The sequence below is a fragment of the Trichosurus vulpecula genome, chromosome 3, assembly GCF_011100635.1.
Source record: "Trichosurus vulpecula isolate mTriVul1 chromosome 3, mTriVul1.pri, whole genome shotgun sequence".
NCBI lineage: Eukaryota > Metazoa > Chordata > Mammalia > Diprotodontia > Phalangeridae > Trichosurus > Trichosurus vulpecula.
This window is the reverse complement of record NC_050575.1, coordinates 201,695,181-201,721,154: the sequence shown is the minus strand read 5'-3', so window position 1 is coordinate 201,721,154 and position 25,974 is coordinate 201,695,181. Positions and strand designations below refer to the sequence as shown.

Genomic DNA, 25,974 nt, shown 5'->3' with positions numbered 1-25,974 from the left:
TCATAGGGCAGCACTCATCCCTGTTCCACTGTTGAAATTCTTCATCCAGGATGGCTATAATGCTAGTTTACTTTCAGTATGGATTATGTCTCCTTCTGGTGTTTATTCTGTAAAGGAAAAGCTGTGTATTTAGCATTCGAGGGGCACGGTGTAGGCATTGGCAGAGATACAAGAGCTCTCTATTTCATTTCTAGCTATTTTGAGGTAGATACAATGTTATTTATAAAATACATTTTTGGTTCCTTTTTAGGTTTGAGAAGCCCACAGTCTCTGCCATCTGCTCGTCCTCCTTTTAATCGAGCTGTATCCTTGGATAGCCCTATTCCTGTTGGTTCAAGCCCTCCAGTGAGAAATATTAATGCATTTCCCATGTTACCAAAGCAGCCTGTGGTAAGCGGGAATACAAGGATAATGGATACACAGGAGAATTTTGGCTCTAACATGGGTATGTTGCTTTACTTGGCAGTTACTATAATGCATTTTGGAAAACAACCTTTTAAATACTTATATGAAACATTTCTATGAGACAGAAGTTTTTTTTTTTCCCCTTCTTTCTACTCCTCCCCTCCATACCACCCTGGGGGGTGTGTGTGTGCACGCGTGTGCGCACACGCATGTACTTGCGTGCACCCACACTTTCCCCCAAACTCCCCATTTTAATTGTGTTTTGTAAAGTAGATTATAGGGTCATCAATTTAGAATGAGAAGGGACCTTAGAGAACATGGAGCCCACTTAAGTTTTTATCTTAAGTAAAAGTTATGACATTGAATCCATCCAAGTCTCACAATTTATCTGCATCAAGGTTTCACTTACTGTGTTAAAATTCTTTTAGTTTTTATTAATAACTTTCCTAATTTTTAATCAGACTGGAATAATACCCTACAGAATATATTTATACATTTATTTGCCGTATTAATAGTGACCAAATAATTTTAAATTTTATTACTTGGCTTTGACCCTCAGAAGTGGTAAGGCAGAATGTCATTTGTGGTAGTATCAGCAGGTTACTTTTTGGGGATTTTCTTTTGGGCCGTTATTTTGTGTAGTTGAAGTTACTTATATGAAAAGAAAATTCCAATGTTATAAAATGGTGAAGAACTAATCCTTTCTTTTTCCACTAGGTGGGCCGAATAGAAATATGACTATGAACCATCATCCCTCAGGAGAGTGGGGTTTGCCAAATTCTAAAGTTAGTAGATTGGAACAAAACACAAGTTCGTTGGTGAGGCCAGGAACTGACTATAGTAATTCTTTACCCAGACCTGCAATGGGTGGTGCTTTGCCTGGCCTTCCTGTTAGGTCCAATAGTATACCTGGTACAAGGCCAGTGCTGCAGCAGCAGATGATTCATATGAGTAAGTTTTCTTCTCTCCAGAAAAAAAAGTAAAATAAGTATTTGTAATTGCTACCTAAGATTTTTTCAGGGATTCTTTTGTATATTTCCAAATATTTCCTGATTTTTATTTCCTAGGACCTGGTGAGATTCCTATGGGCATGGGAGTAAATGCCTATGGCCAGACAGGACCCTCTAATCAACCTGGATCTTGGCCTGATAATATGTTATCCATGGATCAGAGCCCTCGTGGGACGCAAAATAGGTAGGGATTCAAATAGATGATGTCAGTATGTTTATTTTTTAAGGAAAGAGTCATAACCAAATTTGTAAGGAAGTAGTTATAGTTAGATTATATGTATGATCATAGTAACCACAACTATCTGTACATTAGAATATCAGTATCCTCCCCCATTACAAGCATAGTAGTATCATCCAAAGTAAAAGAAAAATGGTCCTATATGTTATAGATCCCAAGAAATACTTGGCTAGGAGAAATCAGATTTTTTTTTTAGAGGGGGAAGGCAAGGCAGTTAGGGTTAAGTGACTTGCCCAAGGTCACACAGCTAGTAAGTGTCAAGTGTCTGAGGCTGGATTTGAACTCAGGTCTTCCTGACTCCAGGGCCAGTGCTCTCCTCACTCTGCCTCCTAGCTACCCTGAGAATTCAAATATTTTTAAGCTGTTGCTTAGTCCATTGTGTGGAAAGAATAAGAAAGCAGATTAGAAACTTGGAGGACACACTTGCAGCACTGAAAAGCAGTGTTCACAGTAAAGAGATGAGATAGAAGGAAAAAAAAAATTTTAAAGCCAAAATATTTTGGCCTCACTTAATATAAGGGCAAATAGACATATATTTTATATGTTTCTTAAGTGTGTCACTAAAATTGATGCCTAATAGTTTACTACGCTTCAGAAGACAAAGAAGTGTGATAGATTTCTGTCTATAAAGTTAACTGGGAAACTCATTTATTTGAAGTACCTTACTTTTTGATGCTAGGTGTGAGATTACTCTGGTTTCTTTAAACAGATTTTATACTTGAAAATAACTTTTTGGATGTCATCGAACATGATATTATTATCTTCTCTTCTCAGTTCCAGAATGTTTTTATTCATTCCAGTGTTGAACTTGCTCTGCCAATGCAATATGGCATCTTGCCTGCAACTTACAGCCATAATTGCTTAGGGCTTTAATAGGTCGTGTGATTGGCCCAGGGTCAGACAGCCAGTGTGCATCAGAAGCTGGTCTTGGACCTAGATCTTCCTGGCTTTGAGGGTGATTCTATTGACTGTTCCATGTTTCATACTTCAGGGTTTTGCTGGATTAGATATATGGATGGGAGCTGTGCAGCTTGTCTTGCATTGAAGTGGCCATTTTGGCTGGAAGTTCTAGGCAAAGTCTTTAATTGCTTTAAACACACATACACACGTACACACACACATTCTCTCTCTCTCTCTCTCTCTCTCTCTCTCTCTCTCTCTCTCATTCTCCATTGCTTTCTAAAAATGTTTGGACCAATTGATATGCTACCAACAATGTATTCCGTCACCACTTCTCATCCGGATTACTGTAATCCTCCTAATTTGTTTCCTTTTTTTCCATTGAATCCATCTTCCATCTAGTTATCAAAATAATCTTCCTAAGGCACAGCGGGTCTGACCGTGTCACTCAGCAACCTTCAGTGGCTATATATATTTTGTCTATATAATAAATATGGACTTCTTAGCCTGGCTTTTAAGGCCTTCCACAATCTGACTCCCATCTACCTTTCCAACCTTATATCCTACTACTCCCCTTCATGAACTCTGCATTCCAGCCAAACTGACTCATAACCTATTCCTTGAATGGAACTCTGCTTTCTTTGTGCTGGATATACACAGGCACTGTCTCTCAAAAGGCAGTAAGTTTTTTCCCATTCAGTTTATGTGCCATTTTCTCCAAGAAACTGTCTCTGATCCCCCCGTCCTCCTGCTACCACTGCCATAATTTTCTGCGTACTGTAATTATTTCTGTAAATGTTGTATGCCACTAATAGATTGTAAGGGCAAGAACACTTTGGTTTTATCTTTTGTCCCAAGGATCTACCACAGTGATTAGGATGTACTTGGCGTATCTATTGAACCAAACCGAGCATAATAGCAAAGCAGTTTTCATGCGTATATATGATCATTACAGCAACCATGTCTTAGAATGATAGGGTCAGAAGCATTTGGAGTAGGCCAGGACGTATTAGTCCCATTTTACAGGGAAGGGTTAGGTGTCTTGACCAAGGTCAAGAGGTTAGGAGGTATCAGAGTTAGGATTAGAACTGAGGTCTTCTGACTTTATCCAATTCCTGTATGACCATGCTTTTTAGATGACTATCAAATAGTGTTGTCAATAGCATGGGAAAGTTTCATTCAATGAACACTGTACTTTATTTAGAAGTGTCTGCAATTATCTTTATAACATCGGATGTTTTGAATTTTGTCTTTTTTTTAGAGCCCTTGTTAGGAATTCCCTAGATGATCTCTTGTGTCCTCCTTCTAACATAGAAGGTCAGAGTGATGAAAGAGCTCTTTTGGATCAGTTACATACTCTATTGAGTAACACAGATGTCACAGGACTTGAAGAAATTGATAAAGCTTTGGGAATTCCTGATCTTGTAAATCAAGTAAGCAATATTAACCCGACTAATTGATATATATCTATTTTCATATTTTAGTATTTTGTAAATGGAAAAATGATTTGTAAAACTACAGTATTACTCTTAGAATCCTACTAGGTAACAAAAGGATTATTTATAATTTAGTAATTATGACTCAGCAAAACTGGCTTCCAAGAATGTGTGACTTGTTCAGGACTTGAGAAGATAATCTCATTTTACAAATGACAAAGCTCAAGGTCATAGCTTTTGATTCTATATTTACTTTAGTTTACCCCAGTCATTAACGTTCATAATCTTAGCAGCATGACTGAATACCTGACAGTGTTGCGTGATTCAAATTATATGAAAATCCTCAACCATTATTGTCTATATTTGCATTAATTTGCTGTCAGGGAGTTTTAGATCCTAGACATGTAATGATCTAGTATACTGCCAGCTGCCTCAGCTAGAATGCAAGTTTTTTTAATTAGTTTCAACAAAATGAAACTAATAAGGTATATCTGCCATGATCATCCCTTCACTTCTCTCCTGTACCCTATTATTTTTCATTCTTTTCCTTTAAGCAGTTATACAAAACTCCACATTCGCAAAACAGAAAAATTATTACTGGCTGTTTTGCATTATGGATGGTTTCTCAACTTTGCAAAAGAAGGTGTTTAGTTGTTCTTTTTCAGACAGTGTGGTGACAAGTATCATTTTGTTTTTGGAATTTCATGCTGGCATTTTAAACTTAATACCTAAATGCCTAATCTCTTTAAGATGTATGGTATGTATTGGTATTCATTCATTTATTTGTTGTTAAAGGGACAAGCTTTGGAAACTAAACAGGAGTCTTTCCAAAGTCAAGAATCTGCAGTAATGATTGACCAAAAGTCTGCTCTGTATGGACAATCCTATCAAGCCCAGTCTGCAGTAATACAAGGAGGTTTCAGTAATCTTCAGGGACAACAGCAACAGTATAATTCAATGATGAATCAAATGAGCCAACAGGGTAACTTTCCACTACAGGGAATGCATCCCAGAGCTAACATGATGAGACCCCGAACAAATACACCCAAACAACTTAGAATGCAACTCCAACAGAGACTTCAGGGCCAGCAGGTAAGTGAATGTGTTGATGGTGGTTGAAGTCGCAGAGGTAGGGGTGAGGGGTGGGAAGAGAGAATCCTATCTTCATGGGAACAAGAAATCAATATTTCGATTCTTTCATATCATCTGAATAGGATGGAAGTAAATGGTGATTTATTAAGTGCTAACTATATGCCAGGAACCGTGTACATTCCTTGCCCTTAAGGAGTATTATCTTCTTTTGAGTGAGGACAACACCTAAAGAGAAGCTGGAAAGTCAGGAGGTGGTGGGGCATGCATGCAGTGCAAGCTGTGAATGGTTGTGGAGGCCTGGGCCTGCCAAGATCTGAGGGCCCCAAGGTTACCAGTGGGCAGAATGTAGAGGTGATGTTCTGAATAGAAAATTATTCAGGGTTCCTTATTTTTAAGCATTTTGTGGTATTGAAATAAATGCTTCCATTTGTGAAACAAGTAGGAGAAGAATGATTCCTGTTTTATAGATGAGAGAACTGAAGCTGAGACTTCAGTAGACTCTTCGCTCCAAGTCCAGTGTTTACAATCAGACCAGGATATCTCCTCACTTTATGATGGGAGATTATATCACTATATTATAATATCTTAGTTTAATTTTGATATTACAAAATTAAACATTTAGTTATTTTGTCCCTGTCATTTCTTAGTCTGTAAGACTTTGTAGTACAGTGGGAAGAACCCTTAAGTTGGGGGTTCTGGGGGGCGTATTTTGTGTTTGCCACTTTTTACCCAAAAGCCGCCTTGCTTTAACTCCAGATCACTCAGTTTTCTCCTTTGCAAAGTGAGAAAATTGGATTAACTATTCCTTAAGGTTCCTTCCTACTCTAAAACTGACCCTGATATACACAACTAAATGACTGATCACTGAGGAAGACAAACCCATGAAGGCAGTTTTAATGAATTTTAAGTCTATTCATGTGTCTATTTAATAGCGTTTATGTAAGTAGATCAGTTAGATCCTAGGATTTAGAACTGGAAGGGTCATTAGAAATGCATCTAATTTAACTTTTTATAGATGAGAGATCTTGGACCCAGAGGGTTTCAATGACTACGTCACAGGCATTGAGAGGCAGAGTTGATATTTGAACTTGGGTCTTTTGACATTGAGTCTTATGCTCCTTTCACTACAGTATTCTTGCTTTTTTGAATATCATCTGGTCCAGTTTATTGCTCCTGTGTTCTGTTGGGCTCTAGGTCATTTTGTCTCAGTTAATGGTTATATTTTACATGCAGGCTTTAGGCTTAGATTTCTTAAGGAGTTCGGTAGTGGGTTCATTGTCCTTTCTAATCCAGATCTTGTGTTCATATTTTTTGGGGCTCTAGTGTACTCATTGGTGACCACCATTCTGACACCCTGACTTCACAGTTCATCAAACACCTCAACTCTTTAAAACGATAGCTTCGTTCTACTTCATCTGCATATACGGGTGTTCATACCTTAGCTCTTACTTGACCGATACCTATTATTTCTTATAATTTTGAACTCTGAACTTCTTCTTGCTGATTATAAAAATCTCCTGTCTTTCCATCTATTTCTCTGCTTCACTCTTCCTAAGTCACTTACTCACTTATTCCTAAGAATACTTCATCCGTACTGGGGCATCTAGTCCCAGCTAGCTTTCTTTGTTCTCCAGCTCTATCACTACTATCCTGCCTTTGTTTTCTTCTTGCAAGCATGATCTAATTCACTAGTTCAGCTTTATACTTTTCTCCATCTTAGAATCCCTGGTCTACCACCATTCACCCCCTGTAGTTCTCAACCTGACATCATCATCTCCATCTGGCTTCTCTGTTAATCTACCTTCTGTCTTAGTTATTTGCTTATATAACTGACAACTGGGTCCATTTCAGATTTGTTTAATCTACTCTCAAGTTGGCCCCTACTGTTACACAGTAAACCTTTTCTTATTACTGATTATTTTGTTCCCCTCTTAGGCATTGTTCCGGGTCACCTTTTCTCTCAAAAAAAAAAAGGTGTTTTCTCATCTTTTTCATCTTTCATCTTAAACATTTTTTGTAGTAGCTTAAAAGAAACACGAGATGTACAAATTTAGAGACATCTCCATCCCAAATGTTCATATAGGCTTATTGTACACGACCTGTGGTAGAGCCTTCTGAGCTTGTACTGGTCTGATCAGCCACAGTCAGACACATGTGCGTTTACTCTGACATAGTGATGTCATTTTGGTTCTCCTCAAGTACAGAGAACAACAGTGCTTTCTCTTAAGCATTCAACTCTTTCCTCACTTTCCTATCTCTCATCAAAAAGTTCTTTGCCCTCTACTTTACTGGGAACATAAATCATTTGCCATCTGTCCTCTTTTCTTCCTTCTGTAAATCTCAAAACCCCTCAATATTCTTAACCATCCTTTCTTCCTGTGTATGAGAAAGGGGATGATCTTCCCTCCTATGGCCACTTCAGTGTCCTGGATCCCATGCCTTCTTATATCCTACAAGGATTTACTGTATCATTCTCTGTCTTTCTCATCTGCAATCTCCTCCTATCCAGTGGTGCTTTCTTGCTGCTTTACAAGCACATGTAAATCTATTCTATCTGTAAAAAATCCTTCACTTGAATTTTCCATTCCCTTAAGATACTGTCCTATAATCTTCTCTTCACAATTTGCTAGGAAAAAAGCTTCCTGCATTCAGTGACTCCTTACTCTTTTTTCAGTCTCATTACTGTTTGGCATCAGACTCTACTCAGCAGAAATTGATCTCTTCAGAGTTACTAACAATCTTTTAAATTTTTTTTCATTAATAGTGTTTTTTCAATTATATTTAAAGATAGTTTTCAACATTCATTTTTGTAAAATTTTGAGTTCTGAATTTTTCTGTCTTCCTTCTTCCCCTCCTTCCTCCCCAAGACAGCAAGTAATCTGATATAGGTTATACATATACAATCATATTAAACACCAGTAATCTCTTAATTGACAAATCTCATAGGTTTTTCTTAATCCTCATTCTTCTTGACCTCTCTGCATTTGGTACATTGATCTCCTAGATATTCTTTCCTCTCTGGGTTTTTGTGCAACCTCTCTTTTGATTTTTCCTAGATATCTCATTTCCTTCTTAGGATATGAATTTAACAACTCCATCTCTTTAGCTGGATCATTATTATACCATCTCCTAACTGGATATTCCCAAAGACCTTTTCCTTTGCCCCTCTTCTTCTCTCCCATCTCCTCCTTAATCAGTCAAGTATTTTATCAAGTGCTTTTTATGTGCTGGGCATTAAAATTTAAAAATACAATGGATGAAACACGCCTTGATTGTAAGGAGCTTATATCTAATGGGGGAGACAAAAAAGATATATACAGATTGGCATCTTGGAAGCTTTGATTCAGAAAATGACCCGATGAACCTGTCTCTGTTCCTTTGCTCAGGCCCAGAATGCATTCTTACCTCAACTTCACCTTTTAGACTCCCTAGATTTCTTCAGAGCTTAGCTCAAGTGCTCTGTTCTGTATAAAGCTTTTCCTGATTTTCCACCAGTTTCTAGTGCATTGCACCAAAAATTACCTTGCCTTTATTCTGTATATACTTATGGAATGTATTTGCTCTCTCAGAATGTGCTTAAGGGAGGGACTGTTTCAGCTCTGCCTTTGTATTCGTGGTGCCTAGCATCGCAGCTGACCCATAGAAAGTGTTAGGTGAATGCTTGTTGGTTGGTTGACGTCTGATGACCTTTTTTTCCTCAGTCCTCATACTTCTTGACATCTCTTCAGGCTTTGATACTGTTGACCTACTTCCTCCTCTTGAGGCTGGTCTTTTCTTATAGTTATTTGATGATTTTTCAGTTTTTTTTTTTTTGAATCATCATCCATTTAGTGTGGCTGTTCTCCTGACCTCTGTTACTATGTTCTCTCAATAGGTTTTACTGATTCTTATGGTTTTAAGTATCATTTCTGTGCAGCTTATTCTCAGATCTGTATATCAAGTCCTGATCTCTCTCCTGAGCTCTAATTGTCAACTTGTTGCTAGATATCTACTCCTAGATATCCCACTTGTATTTTAAATTCATTATATAAAAAATAGAGCTTAATATCTTCTCTTTCCTTCTCTCCTTCCCCCCCCTACAGCCAAGTCTTATACATCCTCCAAACTTCCCTTTTTGGACCTGGGATATCACCTACCTTCCAGTCACCAAGTTTGTAACCTCAGTCATGCTTAACTCTGCCCTCTCTCTTACCCTTCACCTTTAGTTAGTGGCAAATCTTGTGTACTCTACTTCCATAATATCTCTTTAATATGTTATAAAATCCCAGAACTCCATAATTGGAATGGACCTCAGACAGCATCTAGTCTCATACCTAAGTAAAGTGTCTTCTTTCCATGTATATGCCATAGTCCTAATTCATACCTTAAATATTTCTCTGCCTGAATTATTTTAAGCCTCCAAAATGGTCTCACTGCTTCTTTGTATCTTCCCTCTAATCCATTCTACACACAGCTGTCAAAATAATCTTAATAATAATATAGTACAGATTTGATCATCTTACTCTCTTGCTCAAAAACCTTCCATGACTTTCCCTTGCCTGTAGAATAAAATAGAGGATCCATAGCCAAGTATTTGAACCTTTTGTCACTAATCTTTGTAGCCTCGTTTTGTACTAGTTATCTCTGAATGCCACATTCTAGCCAGACTGGACTGTTGCTGCCTGGACTTGATACTCCCTCTCTTCCCAGCTCCCATGTCTTCCCTTCCTGCCTATCTCGCCCAGACCAGAGTGTAGCAGCCACTTGTGATTGGCATGGAACCTTTGACATTCTCTAGTTTTGACCTAGGCTCATTCATCCCTTTTCAAGCAAGCCTGGTGTCTCCTTGCTCCCAGGGACTCGTCATATTGCTGCTTTTCTTCTTTATTTGATTTCTTTAGTGTATAGGCCTAGTAATAGTGTTGCTGGGTGTTCAGTTTCACAATTTGGGGGGCATAGTTCCTAATTGTTTTCCAAATGGCTGGGCCAGGAGCAGCTAGGTGGCGTAGTGAATAGAGCACCGGCCCTGGAGTCAGGAGGACCTGAGTTCAAATGTGGCCTCACACACTTGACAATAGTTACTAGCTGTGTGACCTTGGGCAAGTCACTTAACCCCAACTGCCCTGCCTTCTCCTCTCCAAAAAACCAAAAACCAAAAGCAAATGGCTGGGCCAATTCAGAGTTCCATCAACAGTGTACTAGTGTGGACCTGTTTTGTTTTTTGCGGTTTTTCCAGTATTTGTCATTTTTCTCTTTTGTCATCTTTGACAATCTGATGGGTGTGAGATGGAACTGCAGAGTCACTTGTGTTTGTATTTTTGTAATTATTAGTGATTTGGAGCATTTTTTTCACATTGTTGTTGATAGCTTGAATTTCTTCATTTTGAAAATTGCCTTTGAACCTTTATCTATAGGGGAATGTCTTATAAATTTGAATCAGTTTCCTATATGTCTTGGATGTGAAATCTTTACCAGAGAGACTTGCTTCAAGATTTTTTCCCCAGTTATGCCCATTTCCCTTTTAATTTTAGCTACATTGGGTTTTTTTGTGCAAAAATATTTAAATTTTATTTAACAAAAATTATCCATTTTATTTTCTGTGATCCTCTCTATCCTGTGAAACTTTATCTATCCATAGATCTCAAAGGCGGGTTTCTTCCTTGCCTTTATCATGTTACCTTTTATGTCAATTATGTGTGATACTCCCTTTTTCTTAATCTACATTTATACAAACCATCTTCCGTGCCTAGAATGTACTTCCTTCTCATCTGTTTGTCAGCCTTCTTTCCTTCCATCCATTCAACAAACTTGGTCTTCCTTCAAGGCTTAACTCAGGTACCACCTTCTCCATGAAGCTTTCCCTAATGTCCCCTCCTAGCAGTGTTGTATTTTATTAACTTTTCTCTTTCTCAGTTTTTCTGCTATGTCCTGTGCTCCCAGGAGAATATAGCGCTCCTTTGGGGCAGTAACTTTTGTTTTTGTCTTTCTGCCAGAGTTTCATGCATACAGGTGATTAAGTGCTTGTTGAACTGAATCAAATTGAATTGATTTGCAAATCTATATTCTAGAGAGCTCTGTATATTCCTGTGCATTAACTGCTTCCACACAGACAATTGGGCATTTTGGAAAGTTGTGTTTACTAATGATTCTCTTTTAAATACATTGTAACCAAATGTTACCAAATGTTACCTCGAAGAATGTTCTATATTTGTTGAATTGAACTGAATTATGTTTGCCTGTAATTTTATAATCCAGAGAACGCTTTTACCTTCTTTTGAATGCTCCCAGGCAGACAAAGGTCAGCATTTTGGGAACTTGTTCACTTGTGTAGGGTGTCATTTAAAACTCGTTATTAAATGTTACCTGGAAGAATGCCCCATTAATACTAGGGCATTAAAGGTTAACATGAGAAAGTTAATGCAGCTTCTCTAAGTGCCTAATTTACAAAATTACAATTGTAGAGATAATCTGCCTCAACAAATCTTTTCTGATACTTTTTGATGATGTCCTTTAAGGTACAATTTCACATCCATCTTTTATTTGTTTTTGTAAGGTTCTCTTATTTTAAGCTTCATTTCTGCTGACCAAGGACTTTACAAGCTTAAATACATTGAGCCTGAAATATTTTGCAAGGTTCGTTTATAACCTTCAAGTTGGTGGCTTGTTCCATTGTTCAATGCTTCTGTTTTGAAGGCATGTTCTCTTTTGTCTATTAGTATACTTCATGTGTACTCTGACCTGTTTTTCTCTCTCTCCAGTTTCTGAACCAGAGCCGTCAGGCCCTTGAAATGAAAATGGAAACCCCTCCTGCTAGTGGAGCTACAGTGATGAGGCCTGTAATGCAGGCCCAAGTAAATTCTCAGGTGAGAACAGTCCTGAGCTCTTCAGTTCAAGGAGCACATGTGAATAATTGTTGAATAAATGCATTATATCCTTTTATTGTAGAACATCAGAATTGGAAGGAACCTTGGAGGCCATCCAGCGTAAAAGTAAACAAGAATCCCCTGTATAACATAATATCAGACTACAGACAGAATGTCCCAAAAGTCTTAGTGCAGTTTAAAGCTGTTAAGTGCTTACAAGCTGCCAAAGACTTTTGGGATCCCATCTATGATGGTCTGTATAGACTTTGAAGATGTACAGCACAGAGGGAACTCAGTACCTTCTTGTTCTCTTTGAAGATAGCTTTAGTGGTTTCCTTATCTTATACCTTAATATCCCTCTTTGCAGCTTTCACTCATTGTTCCTAGTTCTGCCTTCTGGGGCTGTTTCTTTTCTCCTGTATTATTATTAGTCCTGGTTTAGCATAATTGAACATGGACTTTTTAGGATCCAGTGTTCTTTTGAATGAAATATTAGCTAATCTAATTTTTAAAAACAATAAATTGTTTTGATAGTTTTTGTTTTTATATCATTTACAGTTCCCTTGGTTTCCCTCTACTTCCCCCAAGAGCCATCTTTTAACTAGCCTGTTGCTGTATACAGTGTTTGACACTCACAGTCCCTCATTTCTGCAGAGAAAGTGGGGTTAGGTATCTTATTTGAGGCCAAACTGGGTCATTATAATTTTGCAACATTCAGTAGCACTTGCTTTCTTTCCATTTACTTTGCTGTCAGTGTACATAGTTTTCCTTGACTGCTTACATCATTTTCCATCAATTCACTAAAGTCTTAACATACTACTTAGTATTCATTCCATTCACAGTTTTTTACATCATAGTAATATTCCATTACATTCATGGGTCATGATCTGTTTAGACATTCCCCCATGAGTAAGCAGCTACTTGGTTTATAGTTCTTTCTTACAAGAAAAAAATATTGCTGTAGATATTTTGGTATAAATATTTGGCGCTTTCATTTTGTCATTGATGTTCTTAAAGTAGATGCTTCTAAGCAATGTGTTTGGGTCAAAGGTTATGGTAAGAATTTAGTCTGTTAGCATGATTGCAGATTGCTTTCCAGAGTGGTTGGACTAGTTCATAGCATCATCAACAGTGTCTTGGTGTGCTTGTTTTTCTGTTATCCCTCCAACACTGGCTATTTCCACCTTTTGTAAGCTTTGCCAGTTTGTTGTGGTTAGGCAAAACCTGAAAATTATTAGAGTTGTACTTTTCTTATTATTAGTAATTCAGAACATTCTTTTATGTGGTTGTCAGTAGTTTCTAATTCTTCTGAGAAACTGTTCATATCCTTTGACTACTCATCTGTCGAGTCTCATTTACTAGTAACAGTGAGAGCAGTGATAGGGAATGTCATTTCTTCCTATCTTTAGCTTATGCCACATGGAGAGATAGCATCTACATATTATATAAAAAAGGTGGTTGCCAAAAAAATGCCATGCTATATTTTATTTTTAAGGAATGAGATTGGTACCCCCAGACTACTCTACTTTTTGTTGTTATGTGATTGCTTGGAGGTATTAGAACCAAAATTCTGCTCTTATAGTAGAATAGGTTGCCCTGGAAGGTAGAGAGATCTTCAAGTGAAGGCTGGATGAATGTTTGTCAGGCACGCTATACTGGAGCACCTACAGGCCATGTGAGATTCTGTGATGTCACTGAATTAGCTTTTAGGTCCTTTGCTTTGGAAATACTCTCCTGTTCCTTTAAACAGTTAGCTTCCTGTGGCCTATTTCAGAGTGTTCACAAAGAACTTGAAGGTCTTGGTCAGATTTTCTCTGCTCGTCTTGCTATCATACAATTCCATTGAAAACCCTCTCAGGATCCCTGCCCTCCACGTAATCTGTATCTGTAATGCCTGTTGGGTTCTTGATCAGTATGAAATTGGTTTGTTCTTCATATATGTCTTTAATTGTTCTCCTGGTTAGCAGCAAGGTTTTCTCAATGCCCAGATGGTAGCCCAGCGCAGTAGAGAGCTGATCAGTCACCATATCAGACAGCATCGGATGGCAATGATGATGCAGCAGCAGCAGCAGCAGCAGCAGCAGCAGCAGCAGACACAGACCTTCAGCCCTCCCCCCAATGTGACTGCTTCAGCCAGCATGGATGGTGCTTTAGCTGGGACCTCGATGCCACAAGCTCCTCCCCAACAGTTTTCATACCCACCAAATTATGGTAAATTCTACAGAAGAAAACTTGTCTTCCTTAAGGGAATGCTGTAGATTGCCTAAACAGTTCACAGTATTCAAACAAGCAAAAATTTAACCAATACTTTTCACCATTGGCTGTAGGCAGATTGTTACCACGTTTACTTGACATATTTTCACTACATATCTTTTGTTCCCTCAATTTAAGTTTTGAGGAAAAGGTATAAAATGGCTTTCTTTGTACCCTTAGGGACAGAATTAGTTCCATACTGCTGAAGGCTTAGCTTTTAGTAAGACCTGTTAGAGGTATAAACTTATTAAATCCTGACTGCTGACAGCAAATAAGTGCTTTTTGAACATTAGTTACTTCTTATCAACTTTTGGTTGTAGTAGGGAGGCTCAGCTATCTGTTTGGGGGCTAAAAATGGGAAAAATTTTGGCAAAGACTATTGATGTTCACTTACTAGGACAAGTATCCTCTTGTATATCTACCAATCTCAAGCAGTAAATTGTCTCTTTATATGTGTAAGTATGTTCAGTAATATTAAATGTTTAGAAGGGAAAGCAAGCTAATTTTGTTTTAAGGAATGTGACTGTCTTCCTGTTATAAGTATGTTACTTGTTATATTTCTTGTGGGACTCAAGAGTATCTACGCACAACATAGGAATGGATGAGGTATAGCATAACCCCTCATCTCTTCTAACTTTGCCCATACTGTTCTTTAGAGAAATTAATGCAGTACTCTTATGGATTAGCATTTGAATAACTGTTTGTCCTTTTATAAAAGACCCTACAAGCCAAACCAGTAATTTTGTTTTATTTTTTTTTTATAAGGAATGAGCCAACAGTCAGATCCTGCCTTTAGCAGAGTAGCTAGTCCTCCAAGTGCAATGATGTCATCAAGAATTGGTGCCTCCCAGAACCCCATGATGCAGCACCCTCAGACTGCACCAATGTATCAGTCCCCAGAAATGAAGGGCTGGCCATCAGGAACCTTGTCCAGGAACAGGTAAACACTGTATTTGGATGTGTAGTAGTGAACTTCCTATAGCTTCAGCTACCATTGGTTTTGTTAAGTTGTGTTTTGTCAGTAATATTAGGTGACTTTAAAAATCTTTCACACTTAGGCTCTGATTCCCAGTAAAATACTCTCTTTGTATTTGCCACTTAAGGATATTTGCCCTGAGCAATAAAGCTTTAAGTGAGACCTTGGGTTTTTATCTCAGAGAACACCATAATAGTGTGTTTGGATATATTTCCTGTATTTGTTTTGAAAGCAAATGTTGTTATAGACATGGTAAATAAATTAGTGCTCTTCTGGAGGTGAAGATTCAACAAGTTTTCTGGGTATCTGTCTTTAAATGTTCTCTTTGTAAGTGCAAGGATAGTGACTCCACTGCCCAGACTTTCTTTGCATTCTCTTTTCTGTGTCTGCGACTAAATAAAAGGACATAGAAGGTAATGGTCCTTTTTGCTTTTCAGTTCATTTCCACAGCAGCAGTTTCCCCCCCAGGGTAGCCCTACTCCCTACAGTATGATGCACATGAATGGTAACAGTGGCCACATTGGACAAATGAACATGAATTCTATGCCCATGTCTGGGATGCCCATGGGTCCTGATCAGGTACAGAAATCATAATCCTTTTTATTTAATCACTCTCTGGTGATGTTAACTTGTTTTAAAATGCTGCTAGAGGCATTTGTGTAATAGCATCTTGGCTCTGTCCCTCATTAGTTTGTGACTGTGGGTGAGTCAGTTCCTCTCTTTGGTCATTATTTTTCCTTGTAACATTAGAGGGTTCGACTTGGTGTCTTTGGAACCTCTCTCCTTTTAGTGCCTATGTTGTTAAGTCAGTTCCACCTTTAAACATCTATGCAAATGGCCCTTCTGTTTTTGATAGTCTGTGCTTCTACTTTTCATATGGTGATGATTTGTATTAGAGGGCATACCCTTTTTATGCTAGGTTTCCATTTGTTGATTTGAACCAGTGAACTGAGTTTAGTAAAAGCAAAGAATCATGTGGACAATTTGAACATAAATGGATGTTTTAACACCTTTTCCTTGTGGTTATTTGCAGAAATACTGCTGACACATGAAATCCAGAACCTCCCACTGAAAATCTGTACAAAAGTCTCTGCACTAGTATTTTTCAGGAGGTAAAATAAAGGGTTACACATTGTTAGTGACATCTTACTTATGAAAAGGACCTGCTTCCCCCAAATCTTCATTAAGGTATCCCAAGTAACTTCATTTGAACAGATCTGGGTCATGAGCTAAAACATTGTCTACCTGTTTTTCTGTATATTGTGGTATATTAAGCAATGGACATAAATATTTTTGGCATTCTGCCTCTAGAGATGTGAATCTGGCAATGGCATTTTAGTAAATATAGACTCCCTGTGCGTTATTATTTCTTTCTGCCTTGCTATCCAAAGTCCTTTAAATGTAGGCAGGCCAAAGAAAGTGGAGAGTTGTGGGATAGAAAAGTCTGGTTTCTCTAGTAGCAATGTCTGACAAAGAATGTAGTTCCCAGCCTTGAGGCCTTTTTTCATTGGTGAACAGTCCTCTCTTAACCTCTTGTCTCCAGTAAATCAGAATGCTTGAGGTCATGTCATCAACTTGATATGGGCTTTGGACTCCTCACCACCATGATGGTTATGCCCTCTAATTCTCTTAGAATTACCACTAGCATCTAATATTCCAGATTATGACTGATAGCAAGTGGCTTTGCAGAAAGGAAAATGGAAATGACAGTATTTAATTGCAATAGTGGCTAATATTTACATGCTAATGTGCAGCCAAGTGCACTTTATCTAGAAAGTAATGGATTAATGCAATATTTTTGAGGTCTTATGGCGAGCTGTATTATGTTCTCCGTCCGAGCTAATCCATCGGGCAGGAACTGTAAACTCACTCAAAAGGACTGGATAATGTCACACTTTGCCTATATGGTAGAGCAATAATCCTTTTTGAAAATCAATTTCAGAAAACCCAAGGCCGGGTACTGCAGTCTGAATCAGAAATTTGCAGTCTGTTTCTGTGAATAGGTTTTTGTAAATACAATCGTTAAGATATTGTATTATGTGTACATATAAATGACTTTTGTAGGTCACAAGAACTCATTTTTGCAGAGTTTGTGAAGCTAAGTATTTAACAGTGTTGATTTCTGTAAGCTCAGCATAGTGAGGTAAAAAATAGAAGACATTCTTAATTTAATGACCTGGGAAGGGTTTGGGTGGGGGATGGTGGCAGCCTTTAGCTTCCCTTCTCCTTTGGTCTTGGACACCTCACTCATTTCCATCTTTAAAAAAAAAATAGCTTTCTAAAAAGACGATTCATTTAGGGTTAGGCAATTGTAATTGTTTTCTCCACCTGAACTAAGCACTTTGTTAATTTTTTTTTGGTGGGGGGAGGGTATTATTTTAGTTTTTAAAAATATAGTGTGATCTGACAAGAAAAAGAGCTCTCTGCCTTTTTCAGCTCTCCATGAATTGTATGACAGCAATTCAGGGTATTTTTTTTTAAACTTAAACACGTTGCCTTTTCAGTCAGGGAGTGGATGAATGACATAGGTTTTGTCACTGCTTTGAACTGATGTAAACAGCAGCTTGTTACTATGAGTTTGTGTTAATTTTCAATGTCGTCTTAGCCATTTCTTGTTAACACCTTAGCTAGGATTGTTGTTTTCTTTATCCCCCTGTGAACAAAGCTGGCCTTTCTGGTCAGCTCTAACCCTTTAGTGAATTACGACTTAGGTCACTAATGTCAACGCTTGATTGTCCATGCATCAGATATGATAACTGCCCGCTGGGTCTTGTTTTTGTCTATAGATACCAATACCAGTTGGCAGTCAGTGGAAAGGAAGGAAAGATATAACTTAAAACCATTCTATGCAGGTCACCTGTTATCTTAGTCCTAAATTTCAGCCATGAATTTTGGCATTGTCAGTGGGTTTATTATAATGTTCCCGACATTCTTGTTTGCCATATTTACACATGGGAGTTGGCAATAAGTTAGTTTTCAGCAAGTTCCTGAAAGTAAGTCTTTAGCAGTGCAAGCATGAATTTCCAAAGCTGTTATTAAAATGGGGGTGGGAAAAATTGGAATGTTAATATATGTCAATTTTAGAAGCTCTGGGACTTAAAATTAGTGACAACCACTATCCTCTCCTTAGGCTAATGTATTTGGGAATAAGATGTAGGTTATTTTAATGGGTCTCTTTTATTTCCTCACCAGTCTCCCCCCAGCCTCCCCCCCCCCCAAGAAAACCAAGCAGACAAAAACACAACACCCCACTCTCCCACAAACTTGATCTATATCTGAAGACAGTAGATTATGAACTTTAGAGGACTCAAGACCATCGACTTGCCTCATTTGGAGAGCTGTATTTACAGTAGGTGAAGGGAAGAAGTATTTCTATTTTTATTTTTGGAGTGGGGAAGACAAGGGGTTAAGTGACCTGCCCAAGGTCACACAGTTAGTAAGTGTGTCAAGTGTCTGAGGCTAGATTTGAACTCAGGTCCTCCTGACTCCAGGGCTGGTGCTCTAGGTGTGCTGCCTAGCCGTCCCGTATTTTTATAGCACCGACTTTGTGCTGGGCACTGTACTAAGTGCTTTTTACAAATATTATCTTGGGTACATGCCATTAGTATCCCAGCTTTACAGATGAGAAAACTAAGGCAGATAGAGGTTAAATGACTTGCCCAGGGTCACAAAGCTAGTCTGAGGCTGGATTTGAACTCAGGTGTTCCTGATTCCAGGCCCAGTGCTTTTACCCCCTGTGCTACCAGCTGCCTCTCTAGGGAAATCAGTTACTTTCCTACCACCCCTTATATCATAGATTCTATTCTTGGGGTGTGTGAGTTTCCCTTGTTTGACTTCTCTTTGTCTTTAACAAAGAGAATGGTGCTCTTCCCTTTTTTGCTCTAAACACCACACCCCCAACCCTTTGAGGTCTCTTCAGAACTGATTCCAGGGGTAGCCTTACATGGCCAGGCACTGGAAAGAAGGCAGCTCTCTTCTCCCTACTTTTTATATTCAGTATGAAACCTGCCAGACTCTTCAAACATTTTATACTTCTTCATTATGCTGGTGAAACCTGCAAATATTGATGGCTTTTTGTACATCCTGCCCTTTTTACTTTTTTTGAAAAATTCTCGTGCTATTTTTCTGACCCCTCCTTTACTTCTCTGTGTCCCTTTTCTAAAACATAGTATCTGAAGGATGTACAAGAAATCCTAACTTCATCTGATTTTAGAATGTTGGATATTATCAGTATTTACTTTTTGCTGAATCCAAAGATATATTTTTTTTATTAAGCTCAAAATGTGATATAAAAGAAATAAATGTTCCTTCCTTTAAAAAAAATGAAATTGCATTGTTAATGATTTTCTCTTGACAATGCCATTTATGAATCATTTATCTGGACAGAAAGAACTGTAGAATACAGACAGCACTGCTTAATATTTCAGTGTTTAATATCTAAGAGATGGGTTGGGGTGGGATTTTTTTCCCCCAATTTAGTTCCACAGGAAAACACTTGTTAGGAAAATTCTTTGATTTGGAAAGTGAGGCCATTTGAATGCTAGCAGTGGCTGCTTTAACCTGCTGCAGGGAAGTCACTTTTACTACCTGTCTATCTGGTCTCCTTTTAGGCACAGAAGCTGCACACGTGTGAGCTAGTTAAAGAATTAATAGCATCCCAGATATTTGCTTTGAACAGCAAGGGAGTGAGAGCTTTTTTTTTTCCTGCTATAAGGCAAAACCTTTTGAATGTTACATTTTGTAATGTGCAGGGGTTTTTTTCTTTAATTTTTTTTTTTGGTTAATATGTGGAATTTTAAAGATGGTGGAAATGATACAGCAATCACAAAATTGTATGTAATTCTGAGAGCAATATTTAAAAATTCTCAGGAGAAGGCTTACAGTATTGAGAATGAATTAAATTTAAATGTAGTTTACATTAAGTATTGCTTGAAATATCTGTATCTTTCTTTACACTGCAAAAAATCCAAACCCCATGGGATGATTTATAAGATGGCTGGGTTGTAAGCTATGACTGCTTTTTCTGATTGTTTTTTTGGATGTTAATGTCAATGTAAATAAAGGTTTCTATTTAAAGCTGGACCCTGACAATTTTACTCAGCACTTTTCATCCACATTGGCTTAAGTAACACATGAAATTCACACGTCTGGTAAGAAGAAACCTTTTACTAAAAGGTGAGGTTGGTCTTTACATTCCCTTTTAGCTATGGTATTTAAGAACTCTAAAATGATAAATGATAAATTTCTTCCCCATCCATTCTTGTGTATAGCAATGAACTCATAAGAAAGCTACAAAGGAGTATGACTGTAGATGCTAAGTCAGACTTTTAAGGGAATGGTACCTTTTAAAAAGGGGTGGGGTTGGGCCCTTGCACTCTCAGATTGGATTATGCTTTTCACTGTTTACAACCAGGTGAAAAGCTTTTACAGTTGTTCATTGGAGCTTTGTCACTGGATTGGTTCCCAATGCATCAAGGTAAGATTTCCCCATCAGAAAGTCCCTCCATGCTGCTCACTGTGTCTTCACAGAGCATATGTATGAAGAAATCCTCCTCCTTCCCCACCAAAAAAAAGTCCAACAAAACCCAAACATAAAGTTTGGTCCCCCCCCCCACCCCAATAAAAAGACCTAATACAATGGTTTGGGTTTGTGAACAATACAATACTCACGCTAAAAATGTTTCTGTACAAATAGGATTTCATTAAAATTCAGGACATACATTAACTGCATGTTCTTTGTAGTGCTTTAAAAATGGTCAATCCTGGAATTATGTGGTAACAAGGCAACATTTAAAGAAACGGTATCTGGGCATTCCACAATTTATTGACAAAAATCTTCACAACTTGAAGGAATTTCCTTTTGACTTGAGTGTTATTGAATATTTATTTACACTGCCCATCTTAAAATTGGTAATTGATATGTAATAGGTTGGCCATACATATATACAGTGAGCTAAAACAGTTTCCTCAGAGGAAACAAGAAACACGGTGAATGTGTGTCCACTTCTGTCCCAGTGCTTGAGTCTCTTGTGACATCTTTATACTGGTTGTCTTCTACTTAGTGCTTACTTTGATTTTAAGCAAAAAGGAAAAAAAAAGTCAATTTTTCTAAGTGCAGTGTTCCTGTTTCACTCGACTTGGTAGAACCTTCTTTCTCTGACTGTTAATATGCTTTATGAAGTAAGGGTGTTTGAAATGGAGTTTCACTGTAGTTTAAAAAATTGTTGTGGATTTTGCCCTTGGGGGAGTTTCCAATGTTGGATACCGTATGACACTTCTAGGTCCTTTTTTCCTTTAGCGACTCAGTGTTAGTGGTGACTTCTTGGAATAAAAATGCTTTTTGTGCAGCTGGTGAGGTATATAGTCCAAAGCAAAAGCAGGTGTGCCAGTGGAGTTCTAAAAGGATCCTTGTTTTTTCTGGATGTCATCTAGAATCCACTAGATCTCTTTATAGCATGTTTACAGTGGCATATTCTACCTACCTCAGCCCCAAAGTTTCTCCAGTACAACAGTGGAAGTCTTACTGAAATCATACACAGTATCTGTAAAAAGTTTGGCTTTCTAGCCAGTGGACATCTTTCTTCTTTGAGAACCAGCTTTTGGAGCTTAGCCCTCCCATCCTTCCCATAGTTGTCCTCTGTTAAGCCAAAAAAAAAAAAAGTATCATTATTAGGATGCTATATTGTTTGCAGATATCTGGGTTTTCCTAAACTTGGGAAAGAGGGTGTTTGTTATGTACCAAAGACAGATGGGGCCTTCCTTTATATATACTCCTAAAACAATGATTATCAAATGGATTTTTTTTTTACTCCATCTTAACTTTTAGTCAGTCATTTAATACTTTCATAGTAACTACAGTCAGTTCTGCTATGATGCATGTGTTCCCAAAAAGCGCCTCAGTCTTTTGCAAAATTGCAAAATTGTGCAATTAAAAACCGTGAGGCTTATGGGAAAAATAGGGTTAGGGCATAAAGCTCAAGAACTTTGTTGGTGGCACATTAAAAGAAGATTGGAATCTGATAGAAGTACAGTTTTATACATGTTATATAGGAAATACATAAATACTACAAAAAATAATGGCAGTGCCCACAGCATGTGGGCTGCTACTTAGCCTGCCCCTAGGCTGGAGGGTGAATCAGCCCTCCTCAGCCCACAGCTCCTACTGTACCACAAGACAGACAATAAATAGGGCACACTGCTTTAAAAAAGACCTGAAGTTTGCTTGCAGAAACTGGAAAGGCTGCAACTTGTGAGTTGTCGGGAATTGGGGCAGTTTCCTGTTTTCTTGCTGTTTCTTGTGGAAGAAGCGAGCATACACAAACTCAAAATACAGAGAACTAAAATAGCTTCCTCAGAGGGAAAAGAAGCATGGCGATAACTGCGGAGTTGTACTCAAAATGTTCCCTAATATGTCTAGCTGGAACACATTCATGCTTTTGAAACAAGCATTATAGCAGAACTGTTGATCATTATGTCATTAAAACCAAGATGTTTAATTCCCGTGTGTGTGCACTCGAGCCCATCAATGTGGATACTCACAATCTCATGCCCATTGTCCTGTGGGACTCTGGTCACACTAAGAATGTTAAGGTTTTTAGTGTTACTATCCTGCCATTAGTTGCATAGAATTTAAATCCGCTATGTCATTTTAACATAATACATTCACATTAGAACTAAGTCGGGGGAGGGAAGATGAATGCAAGCTTAAAGTTGTGCATATCATTGTGGGCTGGCAGGGCAGCAGACATCATTCTATCCTTTACAGCCTCACACTAATGCTTCCTTTCCTTGTCTTAGACTACTCCTCCTCTTCCCGACCCTCAGTAAGGGAGGATTCAAATACATTTTCCACAAGGGGAACAGGTGGTTACATATAACCCCCGCCTTTAGGAAATACTGTGATCATCCAGGGGTCTCTGATTGCTTGACTGCATCTCTCAACTTGACTACTTAGGTATTCTGCGGATCAAAGGTTGCATCCCCAAACCACATCTGAGGCCTTCCAAAATGAATACAGGACCTGCCTGGGTTTGTACTCTGCTTGACATAGCTTTGGGAACCCAGGATTACTGCTTAAAAGCAATTTCTTTTAAGAGGGCTGGGTTACAGAATACTACATTTCTTGTTTTGCTTAAAATAGTTTTTAAGAGAGTTGGAATGGAGCTATTGAGAGTAAATAAAACAAAAGATACATTCTTTCTCTTGTCATTTGAGGGCAAGAGCAATGCTACTGGAAGCTGAAAAATGGCATGAAACCAAGAGGGTTTGCAAAATGAAACAAATCAGAATTACTGTTGTATTTGTGACTCAACTTACAGTGACTTAGAAGGTCTCTTCATGTCGGGCCATTTTCGACGCTGAAACTGCCTAGGTTTTCAAGAAGTTAAAAAGAAGGGGGAAAAAAAGAGTTAATCACCAATAAGTAAAAAGCCCAAACCACCCCGAAAAGGAATAAAAGGTAACAACTAGAAGTGAATCATCCCCAATTTGGAGTTATGTAAACCCCACAGAAGAAAGAAGAGGTGATTAGATTATTTCAAAATGGAGTTGGGGGAACATAATAGGAAAAAAGAACTTTTGCAGAAAAAGTGAAAGTACCTGTATTGCTCATAGCTTCCTCCATCTTTAAGTCCTAAGTGAGGGGAAAATAAAGAGGTTATCCGTGGATAGCCAGGAAAAGTTAAGGTTCACAGACTGGAAATAACCGTCACTCTGCTGTCAAAGTTCTCTCTCTTATTTGCATTGGTAACTGGTGGCACTTGTATTCACTGGTTCAGGTGACTAATTGGAAACCCATCCTTGGATTTATAGTTTGAAAGGGCTGTAGCGATAATCTAGGTTGAATCCCTCATTTTACAGAGGAAAATAAGTATCACTGGTCAGGATTCTATGCCATTGCCCCAGCTGGCCAAATACTAGCTTTAGATACATAGTCTAAAACAGAACTTCAGCAGGGTCTGGTATATCTTACTACTGCCCCAAATATCAGTAGAAATTTCCTATAATAGCTAGATACCCATTTTCCTTGGTTCCAGGATTAGTCTAGTTTAAAAAATCATGGAATCCCAATGATAATATGGTCATCCATTCAGCTCATTTGGGGAGGTAATGGATTCTACTGGGAGAGACACTGTTTGGTTCTAGTTAGAATTATAAAATTCCAATTAGCTCAGTTACCAGATAAGACTGCTTTTTGTATTCTAATGCAGGCTTTGGAGAATAGACATTGCTTCAGACTGAAGTTTTGTGACTGTTTCTGATTAGAATTATCACTGCATCAGGGCTGCTGTTCACCACCTGATTTTTTCTCAACACAACGAAGAAATAGCAGGATGTTATCCTCAGTCTCTATAACTTCAAGGTTTTTTATTTCCTCACTCTGTTCTTTCTTATCACATTTCATTTGAGACTGTTCTGGAGTGGGGAAGCTGGCCTCTTTCAGTGTCTTTGCATGATACTTTTTCATGAGTTGCATCTTGAGGAAAGGCAGATTAAGAGTGATCTGGCAATTAAATTGGCTTTATTTAGCCCAACAAATCTCTCTAGCCACCAAACCACCCCCCCCCCCCCCACCCAAACGAATGAAATCTTATATTGTTCTTTGCAAGTCTTACTGCCCAAGAGACTGCTACTACAATTTGAAAGTATGAATCTGGTCACTGAGATACATCATCACTTTAAGGCAGGTATTAAGGTTCCCCAGGTGCACTGTTTGTATAGCTTGGGACAAGTACAGGCAGTTGGAGGTGAGAGAGAAGATGAAGCAGGATACTTACCAAGGTCCATGTTTCGAGTCCTGGGATTGCACTGTTTGTACCCCTTGCAGCTTCGGAGTTCCATAAGCTGTACATGCAATTGATTGAGAATATCTCGATCCAGTGTATTCACTGCATTAATCAGCTGGTGATTATAAGAAAAGCAAGTTGTTCGAAAAAATTTCTAAGACTATCCAGCACCATATTGTGGAAGCATTTTCTGGTCTTGTGTTAACCTTTACCAACTTAATTCAATAAAAAGTGTTTTGTAAATCTTTTATTGGCGGTCATTGTGGTATAAATGGAAATGGGTGCTGGGTTTGAATCTGGACTGTGCCAATAGCTGTGTGACCATGGGGAAAAAAGTGATATTTGCCCTACTTACTTTAAAAGGGTTATGGGGTGTTAGAGCGGAAACACTTGGTGAACCTTAAAATAACTAGCATTGTGAACATTAGTGTTATTAGTACATTATTCATTGCATCCACTTGACCAGGTTGTGTTCCAAATACTAGCAGTTCACTTGTAAGCACTGTAGTTTAACCTTCCTTCGGGCTTTTTAATATGTGGAAACACCTCTCTGCACTTTTAAGGTTCTATTTTGGAAGCCAGCTATATGAACTCAGTGAACAGAGGGAGCATGGCGGATGGAGAGAGAGCTGGCCTTGGAGTCAGGAAAGCTGTCTTAGCCTTTGACACCACCCAGCTGTGTGGTCTGGCCAAGTATCTTAACCTCTCAGCACCCTTGGACAGCTGCAGAGCCTCTCCTTGGGAATTCCCCACACCCTTGAACCCCAGACAAACAACTGACCAGAATTTGTGTCAAGTCAGAGGGGCGCAGATCATCTGGACCTCAGAAGACATTTAATCCATCCCTTTTGTTTCATAGTAGAGGAAATTGAGGCCCAGAGAGAAGTGACCTGGCACACTCAGGTCACACGTTTGTGAAGTTGGAATCTGACTCTCCCAGTTCTGAAGAACCTTGGAGGGTGTCTAGTGCAACTTGAACCTGTAGAATATATCTCACAAGTTCTCCTTAAGCCTTGTTTTAAAGACCCCCTGGGAGG

At 38.4% G+C, this 25,974-nt stretch overlaps 2 protein-coding genes across 6 annotated transcripts in view; one reads left to right on the top strand and one right to left on the bottom strand.

Annotated features, from left to right (window-relative positions):
- Window positions 1-20,234, top strand: part of NCOA3 (nuclear receptor coactivator 3) — a 218,276-nt gene extending 198,042 nt beyond the window's left edge. Inside the window, exons 14-23 of one of the 3 annotated variants that reach the window (XM_036749362.1) lie at window positions 251-445; window positions 1,123-1,356; window positions 1,473-1,599; window positions 3,815-3,986; window positions 4,785-5,081; window positions 11,819-11,923; window positions 13,888-14,134; window positions 14,942-15,116; window positions 15,590-15,731; window positions 16,186-20,234. In XM_036749362.1, coding sequence (XP_036605257.1) covers window positions 251-445; window positions 1,123-1,356; window positions 1,473-1,599; window positions 3,815-3,986; window positions 4,785-5,081; window positions 11,819-11,923; window positions 13,888-14,134; window positions 14,942-15,116; window positions 15,590-15,731; window positions 16,186-16,197 — 1,706 coding nt within the window. In that variant the 3' untranslated portion in view covers window positions 16,198-20,234. Of the gene's footprint in view, window positions 1-250; window positions 446-1,122; window positions 1,357-1,472; window positions 1,600-3,814; window positions 3,987-4,784; window positions 5,082-11,818; window positions 11,924-13,887; window positions 14,135-14,941; window positions 15,117-15,589; window positions 15,880-16,185 lie in introns of those variants that run through there. The other 2 variants (XM_036749361.1, XM_036749360.1) reach the window with 2 other exon arrangements.
- A 596-nt stretch (window positions 20,235-20,830) lies between these two features.
- The window catches only part of SULF2 (sulfatase 2), a 143,516-nt gene continuing 138,372 nt past the window's right edge, over window positions 20,831-25,974 (bottom strand). For 2 of the 3 annotated variants that reach the window (XM_036749364.1, XM_036749363.1), the window contains exons 18-21: window positions 24,929-25,052; window positions 23,751-23,784; window positions 23,469-23,519; window positions 20,831-21,789 (exon numbers count right to left, since the gene is read on the bottom strand). In XM_036749364.1, the coding sequence (XP_036605259.1) occupies window positions 21,759-21,789; window positions 23,469-23,519; window positions 23,751-23,784; window positions 24,929-25,052 (240 nt within the window). In that variant the 3' untranslated portion in view covers window positions 20,831-21,758. Of the gene's footprint in view, window positions 21,790-23,464; window positions 23,520-23,750; window positions 23,785-24,928; window positions 25,053-25,974 lie in introns of those variants that run through there. The other variant, XM_036749365.1, reaches the window with a different exon arrangement.